Source organism: Solea senegalensis, linkage group LG2 (genome assembly GCF_019176455.1).
Source record: "Solea senegalensis isolate Sse05_10M linkage group LG2, IFAPA_SoseM_1, whole genome shotgun sequence".
NCBI lineage: Eukaryota > Metazoa > Chordata > Actinopteri > Pleuronectiformes > Soleidae > Solea > Solea senegalensis.
The window spans coordinates 30,677,791-30,705,512 of NC_058022.1; the positions used below are offsets into that span (position 1 = coordinate 30,677,791).

The following is a 27,722-nucleotide window of genomic DNA, read 5'->3' on the forward strand; positions in this document are numbered from 1 at the left end:
CAAAGTTTAGTAATAATAGTCAAAGTTTAGTATATCGTCCAAAATGAGTCAAAAAAGTCTAGTATAGTATGTCGTCCAAAATGAGTAAAAAAAGTCATAGTATAGTATGTCGTCCAAAAATGGTCAAAAAGTCATAGGTTAGTATGTCGTCCAAAAGAGACATTTTGAATTAAACATCCCACATTAGCATTAAAAAATAAGAATTCATTTAATGGACAGTGATATTTTTAGCCTGTATATATAAATACCTGTAAATTGACAAATTCATAAGACGGGCTGTGCGCACAAACCTGCAAACTAAATCAGTTTCTGTTTACCCTAATGTGTCATGTAGGTGTGTTATTGTTTACATATAAACAGAGCAGCTGCAGCTTTTTCTTTTCATTTTGTTTTTTTTTTTACACAGCACAGCTGACTCTCTCCTCTTTTCTCCTCCTTTTTTACCCAACTCTCCTCTCCACCCTGTTTTTTTCCTCTCACTCTCCAAAGGTTCTCTCTTTCCAAAAGTTAAGAAGAAAATATGTTGTTATTTTACAACACAACACATGAGTTGTTGATCCACTGCTGCCTCAATCAGTTTGTGTTACTTTGTGACTTCAGCGTTTAACCCAAGTGACACAAACCTGATCCATCCATTTAACTTGTTTAAATTTGTCATTTCACTATATTATATAATAATATAAAGAAAGAAAATCTATTGTTATTATTGCCTTTGTTGTGACTCACGACTTAGAAAGACGTAATCCCTCCTGTTTTTGTCTGAGTGCTGGGAACATGATGGATGCTGACTGGGCAAAACCATCTCAAAGATAAGACGTGCAAACATCCACACTGCTGGTGTGACGCCTCAGAGACAGTCTTCAGTCCACTTTCCCACACTCACATCTCGTTGATGCTTGGACCTTTATCCCCCACTACTTTTAAGTGATTTTGTAATTTTTGCAAGACTGTGGTCGACGAGCAACACTCACCATGAAGTACAGGACAGTGGTGATGTACGTGGAGATCGGCTGCTTCGTGTCCTGTCTGTGTGGCTGGATCCTGGTGTGTTCCACACTTCCGACAGAGTACTGGACTTTCTCTGAGGTGGGCAGCATCGTGCTGACCACTTCCAACTACTACTCCAACCTGTGGATGGACTGCATCTCTGACACCACGGGAGTATCCGACTGCAAGTACTACCCCTCCATGCTGGCCCTGCCAGGTAGGATCTCTGTCAAAAATGAAAATTGTGTGATTTACATTCATACATCAGAGAACCAGTATGAGACAGGCACGCTTGCTGTCAGTGAAAGACGGGACAGAAAACTAAAGGCTTTATCGTGTTTTCTGCCTGGAAACTCAAGTTTGTAAACTACTCCCTCTTCCACACCAAAGTCCATAGAAGAAATCAGTGTTTTTATCTTGTGGGAAAACAGGAGCCGCTGGTGTATTTCCACCTCATTTGATGAAGTTTGTATCACTGAGGTAAATCTTGAAGAATGATTTAAACACCAAAGTCACAGAATTACACATTTTAACTCACTGACGGAGGCAGCAGTGATCTTCTGGTTGCAGTTATTTAAAATCAGTGACTTTATTTATGGAGCCTGGTGTGACACAAACACTAGTTTCTAGTCAGAAAAGAAAGGTAAGGCAAAGCAAGTTTTATTAACAGCAGAGCACTTTTCATACACAATGGCAGATTCAAGGTGCTGTACAGATTCAATAGACAACCCTTTTTAAACCAACCCAGGGATGTAATCGTAAAAGAATATAAAGTTGAAAATGTGATCGCAACAAACTGTTAAAAAGATTAAAATTGAAATGACTGTTTCTCAGATGAGGGGTCACACACAGCGCAGCACTAACTACCTACCTTGTAAAACCATAAAAACTGAATAATCCCCTTATAATAAAGTAATTCAAAGTTTTTCACCTGTTGTCTTTCAGTGTTCCTCCACGCCTGCAGGGCATTGGCGGTCTCCTCCGTTGCAACTGGCTTTTTCGGAGGCGTCCTCACACTCATCGGAATGAAATGCACTAAAATAGGCGGGTCAGAGCTCGCCAACTCCAGGGTGACCTTTGCGGGGGCTTTAACCTTCCTGGTTTCAGGTAAGACAAAATAAAATAAAATAAAATAAAATAAAAACAGGAATATTAGCCTTGTGTGAAATGTGTGCAGACAATGTTGAAAAGGCAGCATGTGCTCTGTCAGGAACCTGTGGAATGATCACCTACTCGTGGTGGGCCAACAAAGTTGTAAGAGAATTCCTGGATCCACACTTCAGGGCACAGAAGTGAGTATTCTGTAAAGCACAATGAAGATTAAGTCAAAAACAAAACAGAAATCTTTACCAGTATTTGCTGATCAGGTTTGAAATTGGAGCGGCGGTCTTCGTTGGCTGGGGAGGCTCCGTCCTTCTTGTCTCTGGAAGCTCAGTGCTGACTTACTTCTCGGGAAAAGAAGGTTTGCCATCGAGGTAAATATAAAACCTCCAAAACATTGCATTTAAAGGGTAACTGTATAAGAAATGAAACTGATTCCACTCATGTTTTTTTTTTTTAAGTTCCTCAAGGAGGCCTCGGAGACCAGCCACGTACGCTACGGCGAGGACCAGACGTACCTACATGCTGCCGGCCACGTCTTCCAGAGTGACTCTGGGGCCGCCGCTGTTTTACGAGGGCAGGAGGAGCCGAGAGACCAGAGCCACGCCAAGGAGCGGGCTGACCTTCAACAGGGACAGTTTTGTCTAAGACTCAACTACAAACTTTAGGAAGTGACTCAAAAGACTTAAAAGAATAATTGGATGAGGTACTGAAACACAGTAGGCACTGTGTGTGTCCCCTGCACCGAAAAAAACAGCTTACATACGATGTAATATTTGATAATGGATGACAAAAAAAAAACAAATTTTGTATTGAATTCTGTTTTTCTGTTGATATGTATTTACTTTTACACTATAGCTGAATTACTAGTATCTCAATCATGTCAAATTGACACGTTAACTTTGTGATTGCTGTGTAAACCACCTCACTCGGAAATCTTTAATTGGCTTAATTGACTTAATTGGCAAGTTTTTGGCAGAAATCCAGAGAGCAAAGAGCGGCTTCTCTAAACATATCAGTTCATAATGTTTACATATTTTAAAGAAGAACTCACTTCAATAGTCAACTGTTCTAAATAACTTTATGTTACACAATATGATTTAATCATGTTATTTCTCTGATGTAAATCACTTGCATGTTGGCTGAGGGCTGAACCAGACCTTTGAAACTGTGTTGTTACATGAAGCCTTGCATTTCATTTTTTTCTAGCTTCCTTGGTTGAATATTGCTCTTGGCTTTTCCTGGTGCACTCATCTTTTCTTTTCACAATATTTAAAGCTTATGTAAGAATAAACATAGTTTCCTTTCAAACAGTTCTCACATCTGGGAGCACCTACTGGCTCCAATGTCACTTGAAACCTGAATGACTCATACTCTTAGGCCCCGTCCACACAGAAAAGGGTTTCGCTGAATATGCATGGAGATGGCGTTTTAGGGGACCTGAAATGATATTTTTTTGAAAACGCCTCCAAGAGTGGGAAAATCTCAAAACCCCAACCTTGCGTTTCCGTGTAGACAGAGAATACGATGACGTCATATTCCCAGCTCTCTCTTGCGCTGTCATTCAGACCGTCTCTGGCCCTGAAACACAAATATAGAGAACGGGGAGGGGACAAATTTAACCTACATGAGTGGGTGGGAAGAACTGGGCTCATCATCATCTATATTCACATGAGGCAGACAGAGGAGGGAGAGAGAGAAGTGTAAAGTCTCCTCCACATTAGCACCGTTGTGGCTGAAGCAGTAACACCAAATACAGATATGGTGAGTGTGTCTTCCTCTTTCATCAGATTAAAGAGCATAATTATCATTAATGATGATTCATTTTTGAATAAAATCCTTTCAGATATGTTATGACTTCCTGAATGCTATTTGACAAAACCTAGAAAGTAGATAAAGGTGTGATTTTCCAGTAATTCTGTTTTATTCAAGCCTGGACTCACATACAGTATGTTGACCTGGAGATTTATTCTAAATTAATCTGTTTAGTCGTGGATGAAATGGATACTTACACTTTTTCTGGAACAGTGTCTGATGTGTTCACACTGCATGTGCTTACTTTACAACATCTTTAAAGCGACTATGAATTGTAGAACTGTTGTTTCCTCAAGGTTTCAAAGTCAATACATGCTAAATAGTTGAAGCAAGTTTCTTTTGGAGTGAGTTTTGGAAACACAGTGGACTTCACAGCATGTTTAAAACAATAATATCACCAAATTAATTTGAAAGAAATTGCATTTGAGTGATCACCATTCTCTTTGTGTGTTGTTATAAGTGTAAGAGTTTAGAGTTAGATTTTTTATTTTTGTGTAAATGACAAGTAGCTCCTTGAATTGTGTAGGCTTAATCATTTTGGTTGAGAACAATAGTTACAAACACATTTCTAGTCCTAACCTCAAACTCTTTGATTAGTTGCTGTTATTGCACATGTAGTCACTTAATCCAACCGCACCTCCTCACCCTGGCTTGGCCTCGGTGAAGCATAAATAGCAACTTGCAAGACAAAAAACAAGATCAATGTCCCAGAAACTTGCCTTTTTGTTTCTTTTTACTTCCTTGAAAATCAATTTCTGAAGTGCCGCAGGTCTGAACCAAACATGCCGGGTCCCATCTGATCCAAACACAGTTATTTTGGTTTCATCAAAGCGAAGCGCGCTCAGCCAACATTGTTCCAGGCTTATTCTCGAGTTATTTTTACAGTTTTGAGAGTGCTGCTCTTTTTTGTGTGTGCTGTCTGCAGTACGGGTTCATTAACAGCTGTCTCAAGTCTCTGGTGATGGAAAAGTTTGGCCAAGAAACCTGGGACAAACTGAGGTTTGGGCATTAACAGTATATAAACACACACATGTACAGTATATCAAACTGTCATGATGTTAAGAACTTTGTAACTAAAGTCATATTTGGTTGCATAGCTCTCTAGCAGGGGTCCAGGACACCTTCATGACATACACAGTTTATGATGACATCCTCACTCTGAGTCTGGTGGCAGAAGCCTGTTCACTGCTGGGTAAGAGCTCAAATTATTCTAAATCCATTTTTATTACTGTCTTTGTGATGTGCTCAGTCTGACTTGCTTCCTCGAAACAACCAAATCCCAACAGTTAATCTGTGAAGCTCTGTATTCTGAGTGTGCGTGCCACTCATTCACAGTTACTTCTGATCGCCAACATTTAAAAAGGCCATCCTTTTAGATATCAAAATCATAAAGCCTCTGCCTCTAGATGTCGGCAAAGAGGCACTATAAAGGAAAAAACAAAAGCATGTGTACTGGGTGTTGGAGGTGTGAACCTACATCAGTGTGTGTGCAATGTGCTAACTCTGGTGTTAACAATGTCCCTGAGGAGGGACATCCCAGTGGAGGTTATTATGTACTTTAAAATCATGAAAAAAAAGGAAACATAACCAGATTACAAATTAGACTAGCTGGACTTCTTATCATGTCTGTGATGGTGTAATCTGCATGACCACAACTCTATATTATAATCCCCCTATTTATGTATAATAGTGTTTAGTTTAGGTAAAATTATAAGGACAGTTCAGTCAGTGGCGACTGCAAAACATGGCTGACAAAAGGGAAAAACTCAAAATTGACAAAAGTCTGCAATGTTTTAAGAACGTGTTTACTGCTTTATCTCGTCGTTAGACACCAACGTCCATAGTGAAAATCAGTGATTTTACACCACAGCACACAGGAGTGGTAGCTCCACTGCTGTCTCCATCAATACAGTCAAATATGTTATTTAGTGACATGGGTGTTTGAAATCCATCATTCAGATTTACCCAAGTGACACTTACCACACGAGGCAGCGATGGACCAGCAGCTCCTGTGTCCCCATCAGCTAAAAACCACTTATTTTCTCTGTGGACCTTGGTGCAGACGAACTTCAGTCTAATGGTGAGATAAAATACATATTCATAGGTTAGCGTCTAGTTATAAAGTGCATTGATGTTATGTACTAGTATAAACAATACTATATGTCCAGTGAAACTGAAAAAAATATCCTGGAATTAAGTTTTTTATAAGAATACCATAGAGTTAAATCTTGCACTATCACTTTAAGGTCAGAGATTTATTTTTATGGATCATATTTGACAAGGCGCATGGATCGACTGTGAAACAGTGGACTTGTGGGTACACATATATAACAAGCATTGTTTACTCACAGTCTGTGAACTTGGCACTAATATCTTCCCGTGGGTCTAATTATCTTGACTGTAGATACATTTGGGAATAAGCTGTAATTGAATATCTGCTACGGCTGTCATAAGACAAACAGGCGGGCACTCGTCTGCGAGGTCAGTATTATGTCATGGATATAATTGTTCTAAGTTGGTGTGACAGTGTTCCTCCGCGTCTGCTTTGATGTTTCAGACGTACCGGCTGACGTGTTACTGAAGCTTTTTGGAGAACACTTCTTTGTTTTCTGTAAAAACTCCGGGTACGACGCGATGCTGCAGACACTGGGAGGAAATCTGGTGGAATTCATAGAAAATCTGGACTCCCTCCATAGTTACCTGGCTCTGTCCTATCAGGTCTGCACGCATGCTGATAATGAAATAATGCCTAATAGGAAAAAAGAAATACACACAATGACAAATGTGAGGTAGTTGCTTCCATGGTTCTAAACTACTCTGACTCTTCATATCACAGTTTCCAAATGTGGAACTGTATGACTTTGATTTTTGAAAAAAAAAAAGACATAGCAGTAGATCAACGGCTAAAATTCAAATTTGATGTCCTGTATTTATTTATTTATTTATTGGGTTTTGTATTTAAGTAATTAAAAAATGTATTCTGCATTTAAGTTTATTTCTTATATACAATTTGATCTGACTCTTCTTTTTTTAAGGAAATGAATGCACCATCGTTCCGTGTGGAGATGACAGACGATGGGAAGATGCTGCTTCACTACTATTCGGACAGGAAGGGCCTGCATCACATTGTACCTGGTAAAAAAACAACAATCCATTACATTACATTACATTACATGTCATTTAGCAGACGCTTTTATCCAAAGCGACTTACAATGGAATCAAGTACAATTAGCCAGGGGTGGAATCGAACCTGCGACCATGATGTCTTTGGTACACAAGGTAGGGTCTTAACCACTGAGCCATTCCACCCACTGAGCCATTCCACTGCAATGATCTGCATCAGCTGTTTCTGGTTGTACTGGATTATATTGATTTTTATGGCAATGGGAAAGTTTGTAAACAGTTCAATCTCCTGTAGCGATGTGAGGTAACCTGAAATACAGATTTCAAACACTGAAATCACAAAATAACACGTTTGATCAAACAACTTCACTTTTTTCACTTCCACTATGTTTCCTCTCATACAAAATGTTATATCCTCAAAAGACAACTTCCAATGCGTTTAAACTCTTTTAATGAACTTGGAGGTGGAGGCAGGTTACAACTTCATACACTCTCTACTCTGAATGCTGACCACACATATACAGTGCAAGGCTGCCCCCTATGGGCCTGTAGGCCTTACAGTCAAGATACCACAGTCTAAAAGTGAGATAAAGTGGCAATATATTGTCACAGGGCTACACTTAGCACGGTCATCACTATGTGTCACTGGATCTTATAAAAAAAACTAAACTAACTCTTTAATGAGGACCAAATACAATCATATTCACTTCCAAAAATGTCTCTTTTACTCTTTTACTCATTGCCTCCATTGCAATCTTCCCTCCTGCTGCAGGAATCATGGAGGCGGTTGCCAGGGATCTTTTTGACAGCAAAGTGAACATGGTGGTTCTAAATCAGTCAGAGGAAGACGAGCGGACAGGGAAGAAGGAACATGTTGTGTTTCTGGTCAATCAGTCCAAGCAGGTGTCCAAGACAACAGACCAAGTACACTTGAATCACAGAGAGGTGGGAGTGCACTGTTAGTTTCCATGTTTCCTGTCTGCGTGTTTCTGATTTTTGGTTGACTGGTACCATGCGTGTCTTTTCCCCCCCAGGAGGCATTTTTCAGAAGAATGAGGGACAGATATGTGTCGCTGGCTGGAAAAAAGAGTGGCTGGGACCTGATCAGAGCCCTGGTTCTTTCTGCAGAGGGTCAACTCTCTTTTCTCTCTCTATATTGAAGCGTTTAGAACCTTAACACTTAAGATTTCTGATCTTATTCACATTAGATCCAGTTGTTGTAGATGTGACTATTATACTGACATTATACTAGCAAGTCATAGAAATACCATAAGCTTAATAATGTCTTATTCAGAATTAGGTCAATAGTGGGATTATTAACATAGTTATTGATGAATGGCTGTGATTTATATAATAGGCAGCCATCAGAGCAACTTCTGTCCATGTTACCCTGACAAGCTGTGGATGGAGGAGAAAGCTTTCTGCAATGCTTTTCCCTTCCATATAATCTTTGATAAAGATGTAAGCCCCATGTTTTTTGTCAGCACTGTCATAAAAATGTGGTACTGCTTTATTATTATTATTATTATTATTGTTTTTGTTAATTCATTGTCTTTTTCTTGTCTGTCTCTGTCCCTGCTCAGCTGAAGATCAAGCAGACAGGGGTAAACATACAGAAATTTGTTCCAGGTCTTCAGACCAGAGATGCTACACTGGACCAGTACTTCATCATTGTTCACCCACAGGTGAAACGCAGTCACTATAGTGAAGAGGTTCAACATTTTGTAAGAGTCAGTGCAGCAGCGTATATTGAAACATCAGCAGATAAAAACACTCTTGAGTACTATTATGATATTATTAAGCAACCTTGACCTCAGTAGGGCAACTGCAGTATATGAGGAAAATATTACAATTTTAAAAAGTAAGACATTTAGTTTCCTTTCTATATGAAATATGCAATGTAAGGACAGAGATATTTTAGCTCTCCTTAATGTGGTATCACTAAGGTAAAGATTTTCGCAGATTTGAATGAGGTTGTTATTCAAAATACTGAGTGTAAATTGTACTAAAAAGTATGGATCTTTTTTTTTTCTGTCCTCCAGGTAACTTTTACTATTGAGAGCATCAGTAAGTTCATCAACAGCCAGTTCGTCTTGAAGAACTCCACGCTCAAATTAAGAGGTGAAATAGCACCACATTTCATAAACACACACAATCCAATCTGCCTCTAAAGGCTTCTTTAAGTAATTATTAAATAATGAGGTTCTGTCTGAACGGTACAACACCTCAGTATTAGGGCCACACATGAAGTCTGTCTCTAATCTACTATAAGGTCTATGAATTTGTGCCGTGGATTTATGGATTTCGTGATTATTGATACCATTTTGCAAGAAGAAAAATGTTCTCTGCAGTAAAATGATCATTTAATGTAGTTTGTAGTGGATCCGTTTTTTGCTTCAGTCTTCTATAGGCGTCGTGTTGCTACGATCACCTGCTTAAGTATTAAGGAGGAGTGTTGTTTTGAGGCTAATGCACCAAAATGTCAGCGGTCATTTCAGCACCACTGACATTAAACAGCTGACCTGACCCGATCTCAAGCACTGGTGCACGTTGACTGAGAGCTGCTTTGCCCTCTCCTTTCCAATAAAACAAATGAAGTAAAATCCACATTATTGATTTAATATGTATTGTATACTGTGTGTGTGTGTGTGTGTGTTGGACCAAATGCAGCCTCTCCACTTTAATATTGACATGACATCCCAACATATTCTAAAGGTTTTTTATTTTAACGTCAAAATATTGACTGAAGTCAACAGGACGCGTTTAATCTCCTCAGGGCAAAAATATTTTTTTATACATTTTTAATACAACATAATAGAAATTTGGGTTTTAGTGCAAGGGAAAACTTAGCACTGACTATACTTACTTGACATTTTATCTCACCATTAGATGCCCCTTTTTAAAATATGAACTTTGAAAGTTTGTGCAGCTTTGTAAACATTCCCTGCAACAGGCTGCATCGTGATAATCAGTTGTTGAAACACTGCTGCCTCCATCAGCAGATTCAAATGAGTTAATTTGTGAAGTTGGGGTTTGAAATTCTTTGTTCAGCTTTTCTTTGTTGACACAAATTTAGCTCCTGTATCCTCACAATCTAAAACTGCTGATTTTCTCTATGGACTTTGGTGTGGGAAAGTGAGCGATTTTTTCATTTTTGGTCACAAAAGTCTCTCTAATGGCGCGTCAGTACCTGAGAATAAAGGACAATGATGTGGCTAGGAAGCACTACAAAGGTAAGATATCCTGTGTCCTTTTCATCCGCAGGTCAGATGATGTGGATGGATTCGCTTGGCTGTATGTTGTACCTGTGTTCTCCAAAGTTAAGGAGCCTCCAGGAGCTTCAGGATGTCGGCCTTCACCTGGCCGACCTGGCCCAGCACGACGTCACCCGAGACCTGGTCCTTCTCAACCAGCAACGACTGGCTGAGATGGAGCTGACCAACCAGCTGGAGAGAAAAAAGGTAGAAAAAGTTGAGAGAGCTCTTGACAAAGCAGAGAATAATAAGGAATTATAAGGAAAAAACATTTTTCACATATACAACTTCATGCATTAATAAAAACTAAGTCAAGTTATTTCAGTGTGTTGGATTTCTCATTTCTTTTTATTTTGTAACTTCAGTGTTTAAAATCCTTCAAAGCCCTCTACATGACTTGACGTTTATAAGGATATATGCTTCCTTTTATTTTATGAATACACGTGTGCACACGTACGTGCGTCTGAAGGAGGAGCTGAGAATCTTGTCACGGCATCTCGAGGCTGAAAAGGAAAAGACGGAGACGCTGCTGTACGCCATGCTTCCGCGTCACGTGGCCAACCAGCTTAAAGACGGCAAGAGTGTAAAAGCAGGTCAGTGTGTCGGTCGAACCGTCCAGACTGTCTGGTGTCAATACATCCGTGTGCGTCCTCTGTCAAACAGTCTGTGTCTTTCACAGGGGAGTTTGAGGTGTGCACCATTTTATTCAGCGACGTGGTCACGTTCACAAACATATGCGCTGCCTGTGAGCCCATCCAAATTGTTCACATGCTCAACTCCATGTACTCCAAGTTCGACCGACTCACCAGCATACATGACGTGTACAAGGTGACATTCTGCTTTTGTTTTGTTTTTTATTATTAGTTTGTTGGGTGAAATAAATAAATGATTACTTTCTCAAATCAGAGCATGTATTACTAGCCAAATGTCAGATTCTAGGGCTCACTACTGACAATAGTGACATTTAGATTATAACCTTTTTTGTAATTATTAATATATGCAACCACATTGGTGACAATAATTGTATAATTTATGAATACTCACATTTTTAATTTACTAAAGTAAATGGAAGAGTTGACTAATGTATGACTATTATTAGATTATATTCTTATATATTATAAAGTAGATGATTGCCATAGTGAAATTTAAAGAGCCTAAACAGAGGATTGTACTCCAAAATAGAATAAATTCTAACAATATCATATAAGATGTTCAATCAATAGTTTTTGGGTCCTATGTCATAATTACAGTTGTAAATTATTTTGCATATCACATTGTTACCTCGGTCCTTTAATGGTTTTCTGCAGGTTGAGACCATCGGTGATGCGTACATGGTGGTGGGGGGCGTTCCAGTTCCTACGCAGTCCCACGCTCGCCGAGTGGCAAACTTCGCCTTAGGTATGAGGATAGCCGCCAGAGAGGTCACCAACCCTGTTACAGACAAACCCATACAGGTGGCAATTTGTTTTATGTCTCTCGGCAAAGTGCTTCATCTACAGTCGCTACCCAGACTGTATATTTGTGATTGACGTGGGTGTCTTTAGATTCGTGTGGGCCTCCACACTGGCCCGGTGCTAGCTGGGGTGGTGGGGGAGAAGATGCCTCGCTACTGCCTGTTTGGAGACACTGTTAACACTGCTTCCAGGATGGAGAGCCATGGTTTACCTGACTGCATTCACCTCAGCAATTCCACATACAGGTGAGTGAGTGTCCGCCAGGGGTGTACGCCATCTCCTGTCCTCCGTAGAACTCCGTAGAATACTCAGTTTTACTGGATGCGGGTGGTCCTGGGCCTCTGGACTCTGCCCGCACCTAGGGTGTTTCTGTCGCTGTCCGTGGTTCTATCAGTTTTTATTCTCGGGGGGGGGCTGGTTCAGAGCAGGGGGGTGCACATCTTGCATCCTTCAGGCCTGGTCTTCTATGTGTTGAGCGCATGGCTGTTCCTGATAATCTCCTGTTGGATGCAAATACAGTAGATGATTAAGTACGGGACATATGTGACTGACAGCTGGTATCATCGGGTTGCAGGTGAAAAATGTTTTGTGATTCTTGTCTGTATTTGAGCCTGATCCCCTGTACCACACACCCTCGCCGTCTCCCCTCTCTCCGCAGTGAGCTGAAGGACGCAGGGTTCAACATACAAGAACGTGGGGAGATCGAGGTGAAGGGTAAAGGCCAGATGGCCACTTACTTCCTGTTGGGTAACTTGCTGGTGTCAGAGGACTGGATCATGGGAAAAGAAAATGGACAGACGTGTATTTATGAGGAGGATACTCACGGCCACATTGAAAGAGGTAAAGAAGAAAATAAAAGAGGGTAAAGGGACTCTCAGTGTGGTTGTGTGATGTTTGTATGCTGACTGTGAGAGTTAGGGTCATTTTTTGTCATCAGAAAACACATTCTACATCTAGACAGGGACATTTTTCATTTACCCACATGAACATTACCTCCACAGACTGTTCTGTGCAAATTAAAGTTATTTTCATTAGTACATAGAAGTTTGCCTTCAGGGATTTCAGCTTGGAAGGCTGGCTGTCTGGCAGCAAAGCTGTTTTCTAAGAAAAGCTTTCTTTGAGGAAGCCCTGAAAGCAAACTTTGTCCCACGTCCTCGCCATTGTGCGGCCTACAGAACCTTGACAACATCTTGCCTGCTGTGACTGTGATCGTACTGTTGAAACAAGACTTCACACAAAGGTTGCATTTCAAGCTGTTTTCTGATATAAGCGCCAGTAATGTCTAGAGAATTGGGTCCAGAGAAAAGGAGCAATTAGGAGCAACCACATACAGACCAGAGAAGCCAAGTTGAGTTATCTGGTTGACCCTAATTTATTGCATAGGTTCACATACTTGCTGATGCTTGGGTCATTTATATGATTTATGTATATAAATATCCCAGATATCAGAATGGTTAAGAAATACTTGATAAAACTACGTGTTATTATGGACGTTTGATTGCTGAGCCTTTATGATTTTAGTTTTTATGATGATTATTTCTTCTAGTAATAATCTATTCATTTATTCTATTATTATGATGTGAATCATTATAATATGCTGTTTTTAATGCTTTTCAGTTTCTGCTTCAGAGCTGAAACAATTATTTGATTAATTGATTATTAATCGATGGCTAAATTAACCATCAACTGTTTTGATAATCGATTAATCAGATTGAAGCTTTTTTTTATTTTAAAACAAGATTTCTGATTGTTTCAGCTGCTTAAATGTGAATATTTTCTTAATTTCTTTGAAACTGAATCAATTTGGTTTGAGGACAAAACAAGACATTTGAGAACCTCAACATTTTTTAACGTTTTCTGACATTTTATGGACCAAACGATTACTCGATTAATCAAGAAAATAATCGAAAGATTCATTGATTTTGAATATATCATTAGTTGCTTTACTTTGTTGTCTTGTGTTTTTATAATAACAATAAATATTATTAATAATAAAGTTGAAGTTGAGTTTGTGACACAGCGATTCACTGAATATTCAAACTTTAAAATGCATATCTGTTTTAGATGCCGATAAAGAGCCTGACGTGAGAGGTGATCCGGACACGCCCACAGATGGACTCGGCCCCTCAGACCCCTCCCACTTCAAAACAATCACCCCCTTTGCCTGGGACATTAGTTCTCCGTATGGGACCAATGGGAACAGCATCAATACACCTGAAAATATGACCAACAGCAGACTCTGCGTCATAATCTGACTGACAGCTGACTCCCATTTACAGTATCTATAATATGAGTGTCAGCTATGGTTGGTAGGATTCGTTTTGCGTTATTCATCTGTATTTCCATAATAACCTTAGAGCATCACGTAAAATGTGTGATACGAGGGAGAAAGACACTTCTGTACCTGAAATCTGTACCATCACAGAAGATTCTGACCAATCACAGGGTAGTTAAAGCTCAAGAGCAAATGTGAGGAGGAGTAAAAGAAAGTTTTGTGGAATAAAATATACTGTATCAAGGATTTACTTTGTAGTGAGGAAAAACACCCAATAGTTCTTTGGTACACTGTCCAGAGGGTAGTTAGGTTCAGTTCAGGTCTTTTCTGCCTGGGGCAATTTACTCTCACACACCAATGTCCATAGAGAAAATCCTGTTTTTAGCTGTTTTTTTAGGAGTTGTGTACCTGCTGGTTTATTACTGCCCTGTTGGGAAAGTTTGAGTCCAGACCCTGAAGTTACAAAACTTATCAGAAACTCCTGTGCACCATGATGTAAAATTTCTCGATGGACTTTGGCATGGGGAGTGAGCAGTTTATGTGGCGACACAAACTTCCATGTCATTCATGACCCCGTCTTGTCGTGTATTTTGAATATGAAAGTGAGCACATTTAATTCCTATGGTCACTGCACCCCCATGTGGTGCCTGGACTGAAATACACCAGGACAACATGATTGATGCGACTGTGTGAGGCTTAATGACATAATTACTTGATTTGATCATTATACACGTGAATAACGGCAATACTGGTGTGCGTGCTTTGTCTAAGAACAATATTACACACACACACACACACCATAAGCTCACTAATCCTGCTGACAAAAGGGGGCTGGAGCTGATAGAGTGCTGCCTTATTAGTGTGCAATTTTAGAAATGACTTAAAATGGCACATAAGCACATGAGTAATGTGGGCGTGTGCACACTCACACACTCACAGACATGCACATGCACATAGATATGCGCACGCACACACAGGGAGGTTTGCACAGTTTTTCTTCTAAGGACACAGCGCTGACTTCCATTCATTTGAACGGCTTTAACAAAGCATTATCCGTACCCTTAACCACAATGTCTAACCCTAACCTTAACCAAAGCACAATTAAAATCTTAGTTCTTAACACTTCCAGTTCCTCAGAAATTAGGTTCTAACTCATTAGGACCAGGATTTGGTCTACATGAGGACTACTGGTCCTGACAAGGTCAGCGTTTATGCCAGAAAAGGTCCTCAAGAGGTAACAAATACATGCACATACACACATACACACACAAGGACACTCTCTTCACTGTAGTGGGTTGTGTAAGAAGATAATGGCTGAGCCAAAATCAGCCTACTTCAGTCCATGATGACACGTGGTGTGTGTGTGTGTGTGTGTGTGTGTATTGCAGAGGTGAGATGAGTAAACCATGGCATTTATTATGTAAGCATGACGACTCAAACACACACAAACGCACAGTAAGACTCCCTTCCAGCAGGTAAACACTTTGGCAAGAACCCGTCCACATGTTTCATCTGTTTTTTATCAATCTTGGATATTTTTGTTTTGTAAAGTTCTCACACAACAGAATAAAGAGAGAATATAAAACCTGTCTGCTTGCCCTCAGGGTGGTATGTGATCTCCTGGAGCGAGCAACTCCAGCCAGATGGACCGGGGTCATTTCTAAATTCTCAGCCTTGGTTCTTATGTAACTTGGCCTCCCCGAACTGAGGCATTCTGAACTTGTACAACTTCTTCCTGGCTTCCAGGTGCATTTTGTCTAGAGACACAAGTTCAAGTAGTGATCGGGTTATCATGATAGTTGGAAAGGTCAGCAAACAAATGTTCTCCAAAAATTGCAGGCCCAATCAGGCATTGATTTAATTGAGGAAACCTTTCGTTAAGAGGCTAGAATCAGTATTTTCCTAATTGGTTGCCATGTTTTCAGTGAGAGTGACTCTGTGTCTGAGCCTGGTTCTCACCGCATTGATTTTTCTGAAGAATTTCAAATTTTACTCCCACTTCCTACATTTGAACACAAATACCTGTACTTTGTACTCCCTCCATTCTCATTACCTCAGTTGTGAAGTATAGTATGTGAGGGGAATTATTGATTCTTTTTTATTTTGGTCTCTGCACGACACCTGCCTGACATCAATGCTGATACCAACCTACGACATAAAAGACGTAACAGAGAGGAAAGGTCAACCTCGGAGTGAGGGCGATACCGGCAGTGATGCAGGGAACTACGGCAGAGCACATTTAGAGTACAAGACAGTCCTCAATATTCAGGATGTTCATAAATTAACTTATCAAAAGAGGAATCATGACACATTGACACTAAAAAATTATTTTTACAGTGATTTATAAAATACAAGCGAAAAGTTATAACTTCAGTTATGTGATTTTCATTTTGATTGGATTGATGTTTAAGGCAACAGCCAAGGTGGCCATCCTGTTCATTCAGCCTCTCTACAAGAGATGACATTGTATAATTACAGATGAAAAGACACCGCCACCATCTTCTTATGTTTCTTCATACTCATACTCCACGCGGTCGTGCAGGAGTACCTTTTGGATAAAGTCAACTGCCGGCTGCGCCTCTTCAAAAGCAAGAATATCAAGTTCAATAAGTCAACTGTGTGATTCACTTGGTTTCTAGTGTTTGGAGTTTTTATGTTCTCATAACAGAAGGATTTCTCCTGCATCCCAGCAGCCTTTAGGAGAATTATCTCCATGTATACCTCGGGCTTCAAGTGAAGCTTTTCCTCACCCCATATCTGCTACACATCTCTGCAGCCTATTTATTAAATTTGAGTCATGTGGGTCTGGTACTCCAACCAGTACTACTTAACTGATCAAAACCGGGCCGTTGGCTATGTGCTCACACAGATGTCCACTCTGACCCTGATTTTACAGGCTATCAAGTTTGGTTTACCTTGCAATGAGAACCAGGGACTGGACTTAGAGTTGGGCAACTCCAACACTTTACTAATTAGGATAACTTTTGGTGGTACTGCTGGTACGTTTGCCTTCCAGCTATGGCATTGAGGGAATTTAGACATGAACAAGCTGTCTGAAAGAAGGCAGCCCCGAAATGGCCCCTACGGACACTTAAGGGCAGTCTTGCCAACTTAGCAACTTTGTATTCAGACCCCTCAGGCGACTCAAAAACGTGACAAATCTAGCGTCTTTTTCTGGTGTTATTGGACTTTTGGAGACTGACGTGAAAGTATCGCTTAACTTCTCAACGGACATCGGGTGCTCCCGTGGGCCCCTCTCCATCCCAAAGCACCAGGCTGATCTGGTAAGGCAAAATAAATGACTGCACTAAAAAACTAAATAAATAAAAATAATAATTAAAAGCCAGGGTGTCTCTTTTGGGTCACGTTTACCCATGAAGCTCTAAAGATATTTAGATTACAATTAAATACACATGGCAGATTTTGCAAATTAGGTGATGACATTATTTAGTGACTTCTAGTGGCTTTTAGGACAGCCAATAGCTACCTTCCTAACTGAGGAGTTGGCAACACTGCTTAAGAAATACTCACTAAGTCACCATGAAAACTGAATTCTTAAAGCTGAGAATGGAGCCTCTCTTTGGACCAAAAAACCTGAACCAAGTGGCATTAACCAAGGCTAAGGTTTGTCAACAGCCTGTGGTTGACAACGCCCTGAGATACTGAAAAAGGGACTTGGTCGCTGCAGATTTAGGCTTGAATGCTGGAAAAAATTCAATCCAAATCCTGAGCCCTACAGACATTTTCTCATCATATCGGTATTTTTATATACCCCACACCGCCTGCTGTCCCATCCAATGGAACTCCATTGCATCTCTAAAGTTAACGCTTATATAGGGATATAATTCACTTTCACTACAGAAATGTTGAGTAGTGTGCTTACATTACACTTTTTACATCCATATAAATCTATATTTCTATTCAAAGTATCCTGGAGTGAAGAGGGGGAACATTTGTTAGCACATGTAAGCCAGTGTGTTGTCTTCATTAGTTAGTTTATTTTAGTGTTTATATTTGTCACTAATGAATCTTGACTACTCATTTGCTCTCCTCGGAAAGCACAAACCAAATGACACAATTAGACAATTACTATGATCCCCTGCTGCTTTTTGACGCCTTCAAACTACATGTTTTGGTATTGTTTTGATTGTCTTGTACTTGGCCTCAAGAAATTAGGGCACAGCACAGACCATCAACATTTTCTGAGAACCCAGATGTCCGGTGGAGAAAGCAGACAGAGATGGTGACGGTTGTGTGACGAGGCTTATGGGATACATGGCTCTGTGTTGGAGCCATCGGGTGATCAGGTGGTCGGCACTCATGGTGCAGCGGGGTTGGTGGGAGTGGCTTTTGTGGCAGACCTTGAACCTCCCATGCTACGCTGTGAAGCAGCAGACACTACTCAGTGGCGCTAACAGCAGGCCACAGTGGGCATGAGGGGTGAGTTGCCGCTGAGTTGCTAGGCAACGGCAGCACACAGAGAAATGAGTATAAGCTGGTGTCCTGGTTGAGAGTCAGGGCTGGTTTGGTCAGTTTAATTGCAACGGCAATGAAATCTGTGGTCAAAAGGAGAGATGCAACCAAGGCCAGGACAAGGTTTAGAGACAAACTTCATTCATCACAAACAACTCATTTTAGCATTTTATCTAATCCTGATGAAGGTCATCTGATAGTAATTCAAAGAAAGTTGAAGTTTGGTGTGGAGCATACCAAATAAATACGGAGTTCATTTGGAGTCATTTAAGTGTAACAATTTTTAAAACAAAAAGTGTGGATGCATGAGCTACTGACACAGTACTGACTGAGTGTATGATAAAGTCTGAGATTCACTGCTTTATCTCAGACCCATACAGCCTTCTGTAGTGTGGACACGGAGGTTGGTTTTACGTTTATCTCCTACACCAAATTCCATAAGGAAAATCAGTGATTTTGCATCACCGCACACAGGAGTTGTTGATCCACTGATGCTTCCATCTGTAGTTCAATGTGTTACTTTGTGATTTGGGTGTGTTTGAGATTCTTTGTTTAGATTTACCTGTGTGACACTCACTTACAAAACAATGCAGCAGTACCCAGCAGATCCTGTGTCCCCGCGGAACTAAGAACACAGACTTTCTCTATGGAGTTTGGTGCAGAAGAGTGAGTAGATTACGGACTTAAAATTGCCTAATAGTAAAAGTGACATATTTGTTTTATATATGTTGGACTTGTGTGGGTGTAAATTCAATTAGGTGAGTATTTTTTGGCTAAAATGTATTTTTCCTTGTGTCCCTGCTGGCTGATTATCTATCACTTTACACTGACTGAACAGGTTTATATTTCACTGTACAATCACACAGTTTGACTATCACAATGTCCATCGCCAACTCATTTCAAGCTCTGTACACGGAGGCCAATCTCTGACTAGAATATAGCGTTTCAGCAACCCATTCGAGATCACAGAGGAATGAATACACATTCAGCCGACTTGCATACAAAGAGGGAGCTGTGTAAACAAGGTGTCAGTAGAGGATCAAATAGAATACAGTTCTCCAATATTGATCAGACAGATGTGCGGTTGTCAGAGCAACCACAGCATGTGCCGATGGAGCCAGGCTCAGAAGAGAGAAACATTAGGTCTCGGCTTTGGACGGGTCAGTGTCAGGCCGTCAACAGGTCATCAGGTCTCCACCCCGCTCTCCAATATCTGTTCTGTTTGTGATTATACATGGTTTTAGATGATTAGGCTGCTTTTCTATAAAACTCTTCCAAGGAAAGGACCACACATGCATTGAAATCAGATGATTATAGTTGCTGAAATCATTTGGAGGATGTATTCTCTTTTTTTTTATCTTCTTAAAACTTGTAGTCTAAAAAAAACACACATGTCCCCTTTAGTGCTGGATTGCTACTCATCAAGTATGTACCTACACTGAGAAGAAACCTGAAAGAAGATAAACAGGTCAATAGCAGCAGAATTTCAGAGACGGACTCATGTCAACCGTTTTGTCTGAAACAAGTGCCTTAATCCATGCTCCTCTAATGAGAGGAGCTCAGAACATAGAGCTGTGATCACGAACGTGACTACTTTAACAAGGTCTGAATGAAACTCAACAATCGTTTACTTTTCCACCAGTCCTGCCTAAACTTCAGCTTTAACATTGAACAAATCTACAGCAAAACACCACCAGCATCTTCCTCCTCTGCAGGTGAGAATTTTGCCCCAAATTACAGCCAAATGTTAAAATGACAAATATTGCACTGTGATCTGTAATATATTTTCTTTCTATACAAAATATAAAGAAGGACTGCAACTAACGATTATTTTCATATTGTATGATAATTGGGTGGTCCGTAAAATGTTCACATTTAAGAAGCTGAAAAATCAGAAAACTTCTTTTAATTCCTTAAAAACACTCAGACCAATGATTAATCTATTATCATAATAGTTGAGGATCTATAAAGTATGTCACATTTCCCATATATTGAAGGAAAGTAAAACAGTGATGTTCCCTCGGATAAGAGTCTGGTTTTATTTCACATTTATGGTAAACTTTCTAAAATACATAATAAATGATAATAAAACCAAAATTAAGATTAAATCATGCAGGATTGGGTGAGGAAAATGACATCATAAATCATCTCTCTCTCTCTGCATTACACACACATGGCGTGTGATTCGTGCGCGCCATGCCGTGCGCGCTTGTGCGCTCGCTGCCTCACTGCTCTCCAGCGCGCAGGGAAAAGCACGCGCTGGAAACTGGAGCGGCCAGATTCACGTTTTTTGGGGGGATTATTTATGAATAATTAAGAAGTGAAAAATGGTGAGTTTGTGCTTTTAAATTGTCGCTAAGAAAAAGTGCAGCGCGCAAAACAGGGGTTTTAATTCAGACCAGAAAGAGAAACAGTAAAGACAGAGGGATCCTCAGCGGAGAGGGCGCACAGTGAAAAAAAACAGAACTGAAGAAGGAGCACGGGGAGGAAATTTGGTGCGACTGCGGCTGGAAAAGTTGGAGGAGAACCTGAGGTCTGCTACTGCTGCTGCTGTTCCGCCATGCAACATGAGTAACGACAGTAACGGAGTTGGGGGGATCGAACCCCTGTGGAACTTGAGCGGTGAGTGAACGGTTCCATTTATGTGGATACGCGCACTTTTGTCTGTTTTGTCGATGAAATGCAGGTGATGCACGCAGGAGGTGGTGGATTACGGGCAGTTGGTTAATTTACGATTAGGATTAACCTCTTTAATTGGTCTTAATTCACTAGTTACACTGGTCCAATGGGTTTAAAAGAAGAAATGAGTAATAATGAATCAATAAATACACCAGAGGGAAGATTAGACAGAATCAGACAACTAATATTGTGTATACACAGTATGACAAGTATAATATAACATACATGACATAAAACATAATATTAAAAAGGTATAACAGTAATAAACTACTTTATATGTCATATTATAATCATATAATCATGTCAGCATGCTCCTGAAGTGATTGCAGATCAGTGCAGTGCAGAGGAGTATTAATACTCCTCATCCTTTTTCCATGAAAGATGTGAGATTATGGTAATCATGTGCATTTCTGGTTCATTGCAAAATGTGAACAAAGGAATATGAGGTCTTTAGTGATGAAAAAACAAGCAAACAAGTTTATATACATCCAAACAGTCCAGGGGTTAAATACTAGACAGAATTGCCTTTTGAATTAGTTATTGAATAAATGCTGTCCATGAGTTATCTGTTATTAGTTATTTATACAATACTCTTTCGAATATAACTCTCTCTTATAAATAATATACATCATTTGACAGTTACATGATAAAAAATGAGAAAAAAAGTGGCAAATATTTGTTTTTTTGCAATTTCTTCTTAATGTGTAAACATTGGTAGGGTCAGTTGTTTTTTTTTTAAATCCAGATTTACGCAATGAGGACAGCAGCTTTTTCTGAGAAGACGGAGGCACAGGAAGACAGGAGGTGATAAAGAAACAGAGCGAGAGCTGCATGGAGCAACCAAATGAGGTTTTCGGAGATTAAAAAAGCCTGAATAATTACCTCCTCTTCCTGCCCTCTCTCTCTGCTCAAATCATTTTTTTACTTTTTTTTAATCACTTCTTCTTTTCCTCATCTCATCCTTTCATTCCTTGACTGACAGCACAGCTTAAAAACAGGTGGAAATGTGACAGACATCAGCCCAAAGTGTATAAAGTGACCACACACGCTGCTGTATGTATGCAGGAACTCTGTGTAAATGCATGTGCAAGTGTGTGTAGATCTACCCTGAAGAGCACATTGTGTGCGTGCGTGTGCATGTGTGCGTCTGACATTCACAGACCTTAAAGGGAAGATATTGAGAGAAGCAGGAGGAGGAGGAGAGAACTGTGTGAAGCTGATAAGGAAAGGGAAAGATCTTTACAATGATAAAACATTCACTATAGGTGGTGACTTTTAAAGCTGCTGTCAGACATGCATTGATGTCTCCAGAGACTGTCCTTAAAGGGCTGCGTATGTGTATGTGTGAATGAAAAGGTCCGAACAATCTCCGGAGCGACTCTCCTGCCAGGTCTCTGGTCTAATCTCGCAAGAGAAAGTCGGTATCATCCACACAGTGAGCCAATAGACAAGTGTCCCGCCTCCTGCATACTCAAAATAGGCTCCACCCCCTCATCTGGATCCTCCGGAGATTCTCCCACTGTTTTGAACACGCCTCGTTTTGACAGTCTCCGACTGTGTCCGTCATATGGAATCGGCAAACTTAATCTTAAGTAAACATGAAAACAGCTTTAGTTCAAGCGGTTGCTTCTGAAAAACTGTGCTCTCATGCTCAGCTGTTGTTTTTGTTTTTTCAGACCGTAAGACACGGAAGTTGCTCATGTATTTTTTTTGCTGACACTTAAAGCCGACCATATACAGGGAAGCAAAAATATTCTGCCTTTTCATCAGAAACAACTGTACAAATCATTTAATCATTAATTAAACACATAGTAACAATAAATAATAGAAATGCGCATATTTTTCTCCATTTTAATTCTTAATGTTGCATATTAGTGTAACATAATGAATCATAGACAAAAGAAAACTTGAAAAAGCCACTTTTTTTTTTTTTTTAAATAAACCCTATTGCTTGACATGAGGAATCCTGATGTGTTTGCTTTCCACCAGTCAACAAATGTTGTTTCACTGCACTTTCTTCTCTTGCTCTGTGACTTCATGAGTTGATATATGCCCTCCTTGTGAGAGGTCCATAAATGAAACAGAAATTGTTGGCTAATTCAGTATAATACATTTAAATACTTCACAGCCATTAACTGAGTAATGGGTCACCATTAACATGTCTAATTCGGAGAGAAGATCAATGAGGAATCTGTGAGGAAAAACTGCATGATGCTATTTGCACCCACACCAAACCACAGGTTACTCACAGATATATAATGGACATCCTTTCTGGTTTGTAAAGGCCACCGTAGTTCTCTGACACACTCGGGGGGGGAGGGGGAGAAAGAGGAATGACTGGAGGATTCTACAATTCCCTATAATCTGCCCTTTTACCATTAGATGTCACTAATTTGCAAGTTAGTCTGAGGTTGTAGTGTTGGACTGTTTTTTCTTGCTGGTAGCTCAGCAGTTATGTTTAATTATGTTTTAATTGATCATGTGGTGATATTTCTCTCCCTCTCTCTCTGCTGTCCATGGCGGCACAGTCAGATCCCATGTACGAAACAGCATGTTAAGTGAATGAGTGAAAACTTAGTTACCCAAATGATGCCTTTTCCCTCCCGGAAAGGGCTCTGAGGCTCTGCATGACAGAATGATTGACAGCTCTGAGTTCTAGATGAAACATCAGGGGGTTGATGTAACACCCCCCCCCCCCTTTTTCTCTGATTCCTCCCCCGTCTCCTCCCCTCCATCAGCGGCTCCTCGCCCGCCTCGTTCACCTCTCCTCTATTCCTCCTGCTCTCCCAATTCCATCCTATTTACATCAGTGCTTCTGCAGAGAACAGATCCCTGTGGTGTAAAGGCGGGTTTGTTTGTGTGTGTGTGTGTGTGTGTGTGTGGCTCTGTGGATAAAGAAATTTGGAAGTGGGCGTATATTCATGAATTCATGCATACAGCATGTAGGAGGGAGAGCGTGTGTTTGTGTATTTAAGCTGATTTACTGTAGTGGGCATGTGTGTGCGTGAGTATATTTGTCTTTGCAAAGAAAAAAAAAACACACGTTCAAGTATTGTGAAGAAAATAAAGGAGGTGCAACAAAGGATGAGCAACGGCACCAATGATTTTGTAAAATCCTAATCTTATGTAATTGAACCATACACTATTACCATCTCTTTATAATAAAGATTTGAATATTTGTTAACATTTTCTGGTAAATTCTTGCTTCCGACACCTGATGTTGGATAGGGTTATTACTTGTGCGGTCTGTCTTATACTGTGTTTTAATGTTTAATGCAAAAATGTAAATGTTTTACAACCCCCTCTGCACATGGAGCACATACACATTTAATTTATTTCATCAAAAGACAATTAAACCTTCCTGGGCTGGATTTTAGTTTAGTTTAGTTTATTATTCTTTTGAGGGGGCTGTTTTACAGTCACAATGACTGTCACAGAACGTTTAAATTCAACATAAACAAATTACTTGCAACATGATTAGAGAATTATCATTTTATTATCATCCTGGATAATATACCTGTGTTGTCATGTTATTATTTCGTGTTTTGAAGTGCGTTGATATGAAGTACGTGCACACACAGGCAGATAGCCACTAAATAAAAACATAGCTGCCAACAGAGACATGGGGAGAAAAAGATTTCAGCCACAAAAGGTTAATCTAATAAATTATATGCCTGCTTAAGTCTATGATACATTAAGAATATCTTTGTCACATTATCGCTCAGTTTTTATGAAATACAAACAGTTGAAAATTGTGTCGCACCAATGTCAGAGATTTTACATTATGGTACACAGAAGTTGTTGACTGCTGCCTTCAGAGTGAGTAGCTTAGACTATAGGTTCCATTCAGGAAATGCTGTTTTAGTGTGAGATAAAGCAGTGAATATAATTCTTAAGATACCTTAAACTTAAGCTGGGGTTGACATGTTGACTTGTTTTTACTTTCCATTCAGCTTTTCTTTTATGACAGTTTCTCTGATATAATTGTAAGGTCTTGGCCATGTAAAGTGCCTTGAGATAATTATGTTATGAATTGGCGCAATGCAAATAAAAATGAATGGAATTGAATCTCAGGCTGGTTCTCAGCACAGGATGCATGCACAGCACAGTCAGCATAGTCACACAGAAAAAAAAAACAAATGATCCTTTAAGTTAAGCTTTTTTGTGTGTGTTTATTGTGTGGGCCACCATCATTTCAAACATAGCTACTGTAATACACGATAATTGATGTTGATTGGTTTCCTATTTAGCCTAGGAACCTTTGTTGGTTCACTAGGTGTTTCTGACCGCCACGCCACGATATGCCCTCGTGCTGATGTGTGTTTGTTAGAATATATGTGAATTTACAAGTGTGAGTGCAAAATAAATTGATATTGTGCCTCGCAAAGGACTTTCATTCATGAGGCACCGCGTAACAGAAAAGTAAGCGCACCAAAAGGGTTTCCTGTCGGGATACATCTCAGTGGTTTAAAGTGTAGGCTTAACCTTTACAGCTACTAAATGTATTGGTTACAGAATAAATGTTCTGCTCGTCTAACTTTTAAACATTTACATATAATGAAAGTTGTACATGAGTTGTTGTTTTTTTAATGGTCCATTATGTGACACTTTCAGCTCCCACTATAACAATGAAACTCGTGTTTCCATCCATCTCTCGCACACTCTACGAAGACCAAAAAGAAACTCCTGGCACAACTTCAGACGGGAACTGGCTGGACAGGTGTCACATTTGACATTTCTGGAGATAGAAACCGAAGCAGCTAAAAACTGAGCCTGTCGGGTCTAGGAGGAGATGAGTCACTTGGCAGTGTCGCTGAAATCCAGGTATTGTGATAGTTCCTCTCAGAGGAGGAGAGCATGTGGGAGAAATAAAATGGCACGGGAATGACGTTTTTGACTTTGGACTGACTGCTGTGGGAGGACTGTGTCCTCTCCTGCAACCTGGACCACAAACCGGCAACTAAGGTCAAATTTGGACAGGATGGAGGCAGATGTGAAGTGAATGCTGAGCTCCTGGACAGCCTGATGCACCCGCTCCAACCACAAGGAGCAGTGTTGGTATTGTGGCTCTGGGTGAACTGCCCACAACCTTTCAATAAAAGGTTTGTGTAGATGTTTCCAGCCAAACCCCTGGAGGGGCACGGTGGAGACATGGAACTCAAACTTTTAGGAAAACTTGGTTCTCCAGGAGTATGCACCTTTGTATAGCCAGACACAATCATTTGTTCAGGATGTGAACAAATAATGTGTACAACATTTTGCCAAGGCCTGCACCATTTGGGACATTCCTGAGGCCACAGGGCATGAAATTACATGTTTTCTATTCATAACCTTCTCTCTGAATACATGATATGTTTCATTTACATACTTCATTGATTTTGATGGCATTTTAAGTGTACAGGTGGATAGGAGGTACTAAGAAGCAGGTCCATTGTTTGGGGAGAGAAGGTGGTTTAGTCCTTGTAAAGCACCTCCATGTAATTCTGCCAGTCAGTGAGGACATTAGAAATGTCAGAAAACGCACAAGGATTGTTTATGTTACTCGAAGTAATGAGATAAATAAAGTTATTAGTGGCCACTGGATCATTTGTGTACTTTCGCGAATAATGATTGCTGGCGATAAGAATGTTCATAGTACAGACCTTAAGTTTGAATCGAGAGACATAATTTGTTTCTGGAAGTTACCAGGTATTCATTTCCCCTCTTCACTCAGGCAAATTCCAGTCCCAAGAAAATGTGAATCCCTAAACTGGAAAACCAGATACCTACCAACAAACCAACAGTTGAAAAGCCAAATATGTAGGACTTTACCGATCAATAATTCTACAAAGATCTAACAGGACAATGTGAATCAAGTGATCTGAGAGAGATCAACAGGTCCTCTAAATCGGTGTTATGAGAGACTTTGACCAGAGCAGGCGCTCCTATTGGCTGTTCCACTACACCTACTCGTCCCATAAGTGGAATGATTGCTTCTCCAATACCAGCAACAAGTGCCTATGCTGTAAAGAAACCTGAAGAAGAGAAAGTGTCTTAATGATTCGGGCAATAAATGCAATAAAACACATGTCAATACCAGCAAATGGAAAGATTGCCTTGGGTCATGAAATGAAAAACGAGTGTCTGTCTGGGCTTATCTGATGAGAGAAGCTCAGGATACTGCTTATCTCCATCTTAAAGTGTTGTTCAAATCAAAACTTGACATCTGAATACGCTGCCTTAGGATGACAGAAATTATGACAAGTATTCATTATTTTGCAGGGCTTTCACAGACAAAATGAATAATCAATTATTCACTGTGGTTTGCGTCCATTAAACCTGTGTCTCTACCTTCATCTTCTAATTTGTTTTCACTGTTTAATGGCCCAGTTGCCAGTAATGTTATGTGCGTCTCAACATGAACGCGTCAGCCCCAGATGTTGTTCGTGGCACACTCACACAGAGAGCTGGCACCAGAATGCAAACAGTCGTGTATAGAGTTAGAGGGAGTGAGGAGGACGCAGGGGGAGCGGTAGAGGAATTAAGAAGCAGGGGTTTGACGAGATGCAGATGGGGATTTAT

The 27,722-nt window shown here is 40.2% G+C and overlaps 3 protein-coding genes and 1 pseudogene across 3 annotated transcripts in view; all 4 read left to right on the plus strand.

Moving 5' to 3' along the window:
- The first annotated feature begins 785 nt into the window (after nucleotides 1–785).
- cldn10d (claudin 10d) lies at nucleotides 786–3,562 on the plus strand. Its single transcript, XM_044015967.1, has 5 exons — nucleotides 786–1,204; nucleotides 1,933–2,094; nucleotides 2,198–2,279; nucleotides 2,355–2,462; nucleotides 2,550–3,562. Exons 1-5 carry the CDS (start codon nucleotides 973–975, stop codon nucleotides 2,734–2,736), a joined length of 771 nt encoding a protein of 256 aa, XP_043871902.1. The 5' UTR covers nucleotides 786–972; the 3' UTR covers nucleotides 2,737–3,562.
- Nucleotides 3,563–3,602: 40 nt separating this feature from the next.
- Nucleotides 3,603–14,255, plus strand: gucy1b2 (guanylate cyclase 1, soluble, beta 2). Its single transcript, XM_044015941.1, has 17 exons — nucleotides 3,603–3,852; nucleotides 4,829–4,902; nucleotides 5,001–5,095; nucleotides 6,461–6,621; nucleotides 6,939–7,038; nucleotides 7,799–7,971; nucleotides 8,061–8,157; nucleotides 8,384–8,487; nucleotides 8,610–8,711; nucleotides 9,069–9,147; nucleotides 10,291–10,487; nucleotides 10,750–10,873; nucleotides 10,960–11,108; nucleotides 11,588–11,734; nucleotides 11,825–11,979; nucleotides 12,393–12,574; nucleotides 13,799–14,255. The coding sequence occupies exons 1-17, from the start codon at nucleotides 3,850–3,852 to the stop codon at nucleotides 13,987–13,989; spliced, it is 2,133 nt and encodes a 710-aa protein (XP_043871876.1). The 5' UTR covers nucleotides 3,603–3,849; the 3' UTR covers nucleotides 13,990–14,255.
- Nucleotides 14,256–16,143: 1,888 nt separating this feature from the next.
- On the plus strand, nucleotides 16,144–17,037 carry LOC122765402 (annotated as a pseudogene).
- A 3,669-nt stretch (nucleotides 17,038–20,706) lies between these two features.
- The window catches only part of chrm4a (cholinergic receptor, muscarinic 4a), a 34,670-nt gene continuing 27,654 nt past the window's right edge, over nucleotides 20,707–27,722 (plus strand). Inside the window, exon 1 of the mRNA XM_044015959.1 lies at nucleotides 20,707–21,104. Within this exon, the coding sequence (XP_043871894.1) occupies nucleotides 21,050–21,104 (55 nt within the window). The 5' untranslated portion in view covers nucleotides 20,707–21,049. The remainder of the gene's footprint in view (nucleotides 21,105–27,722) is intronic.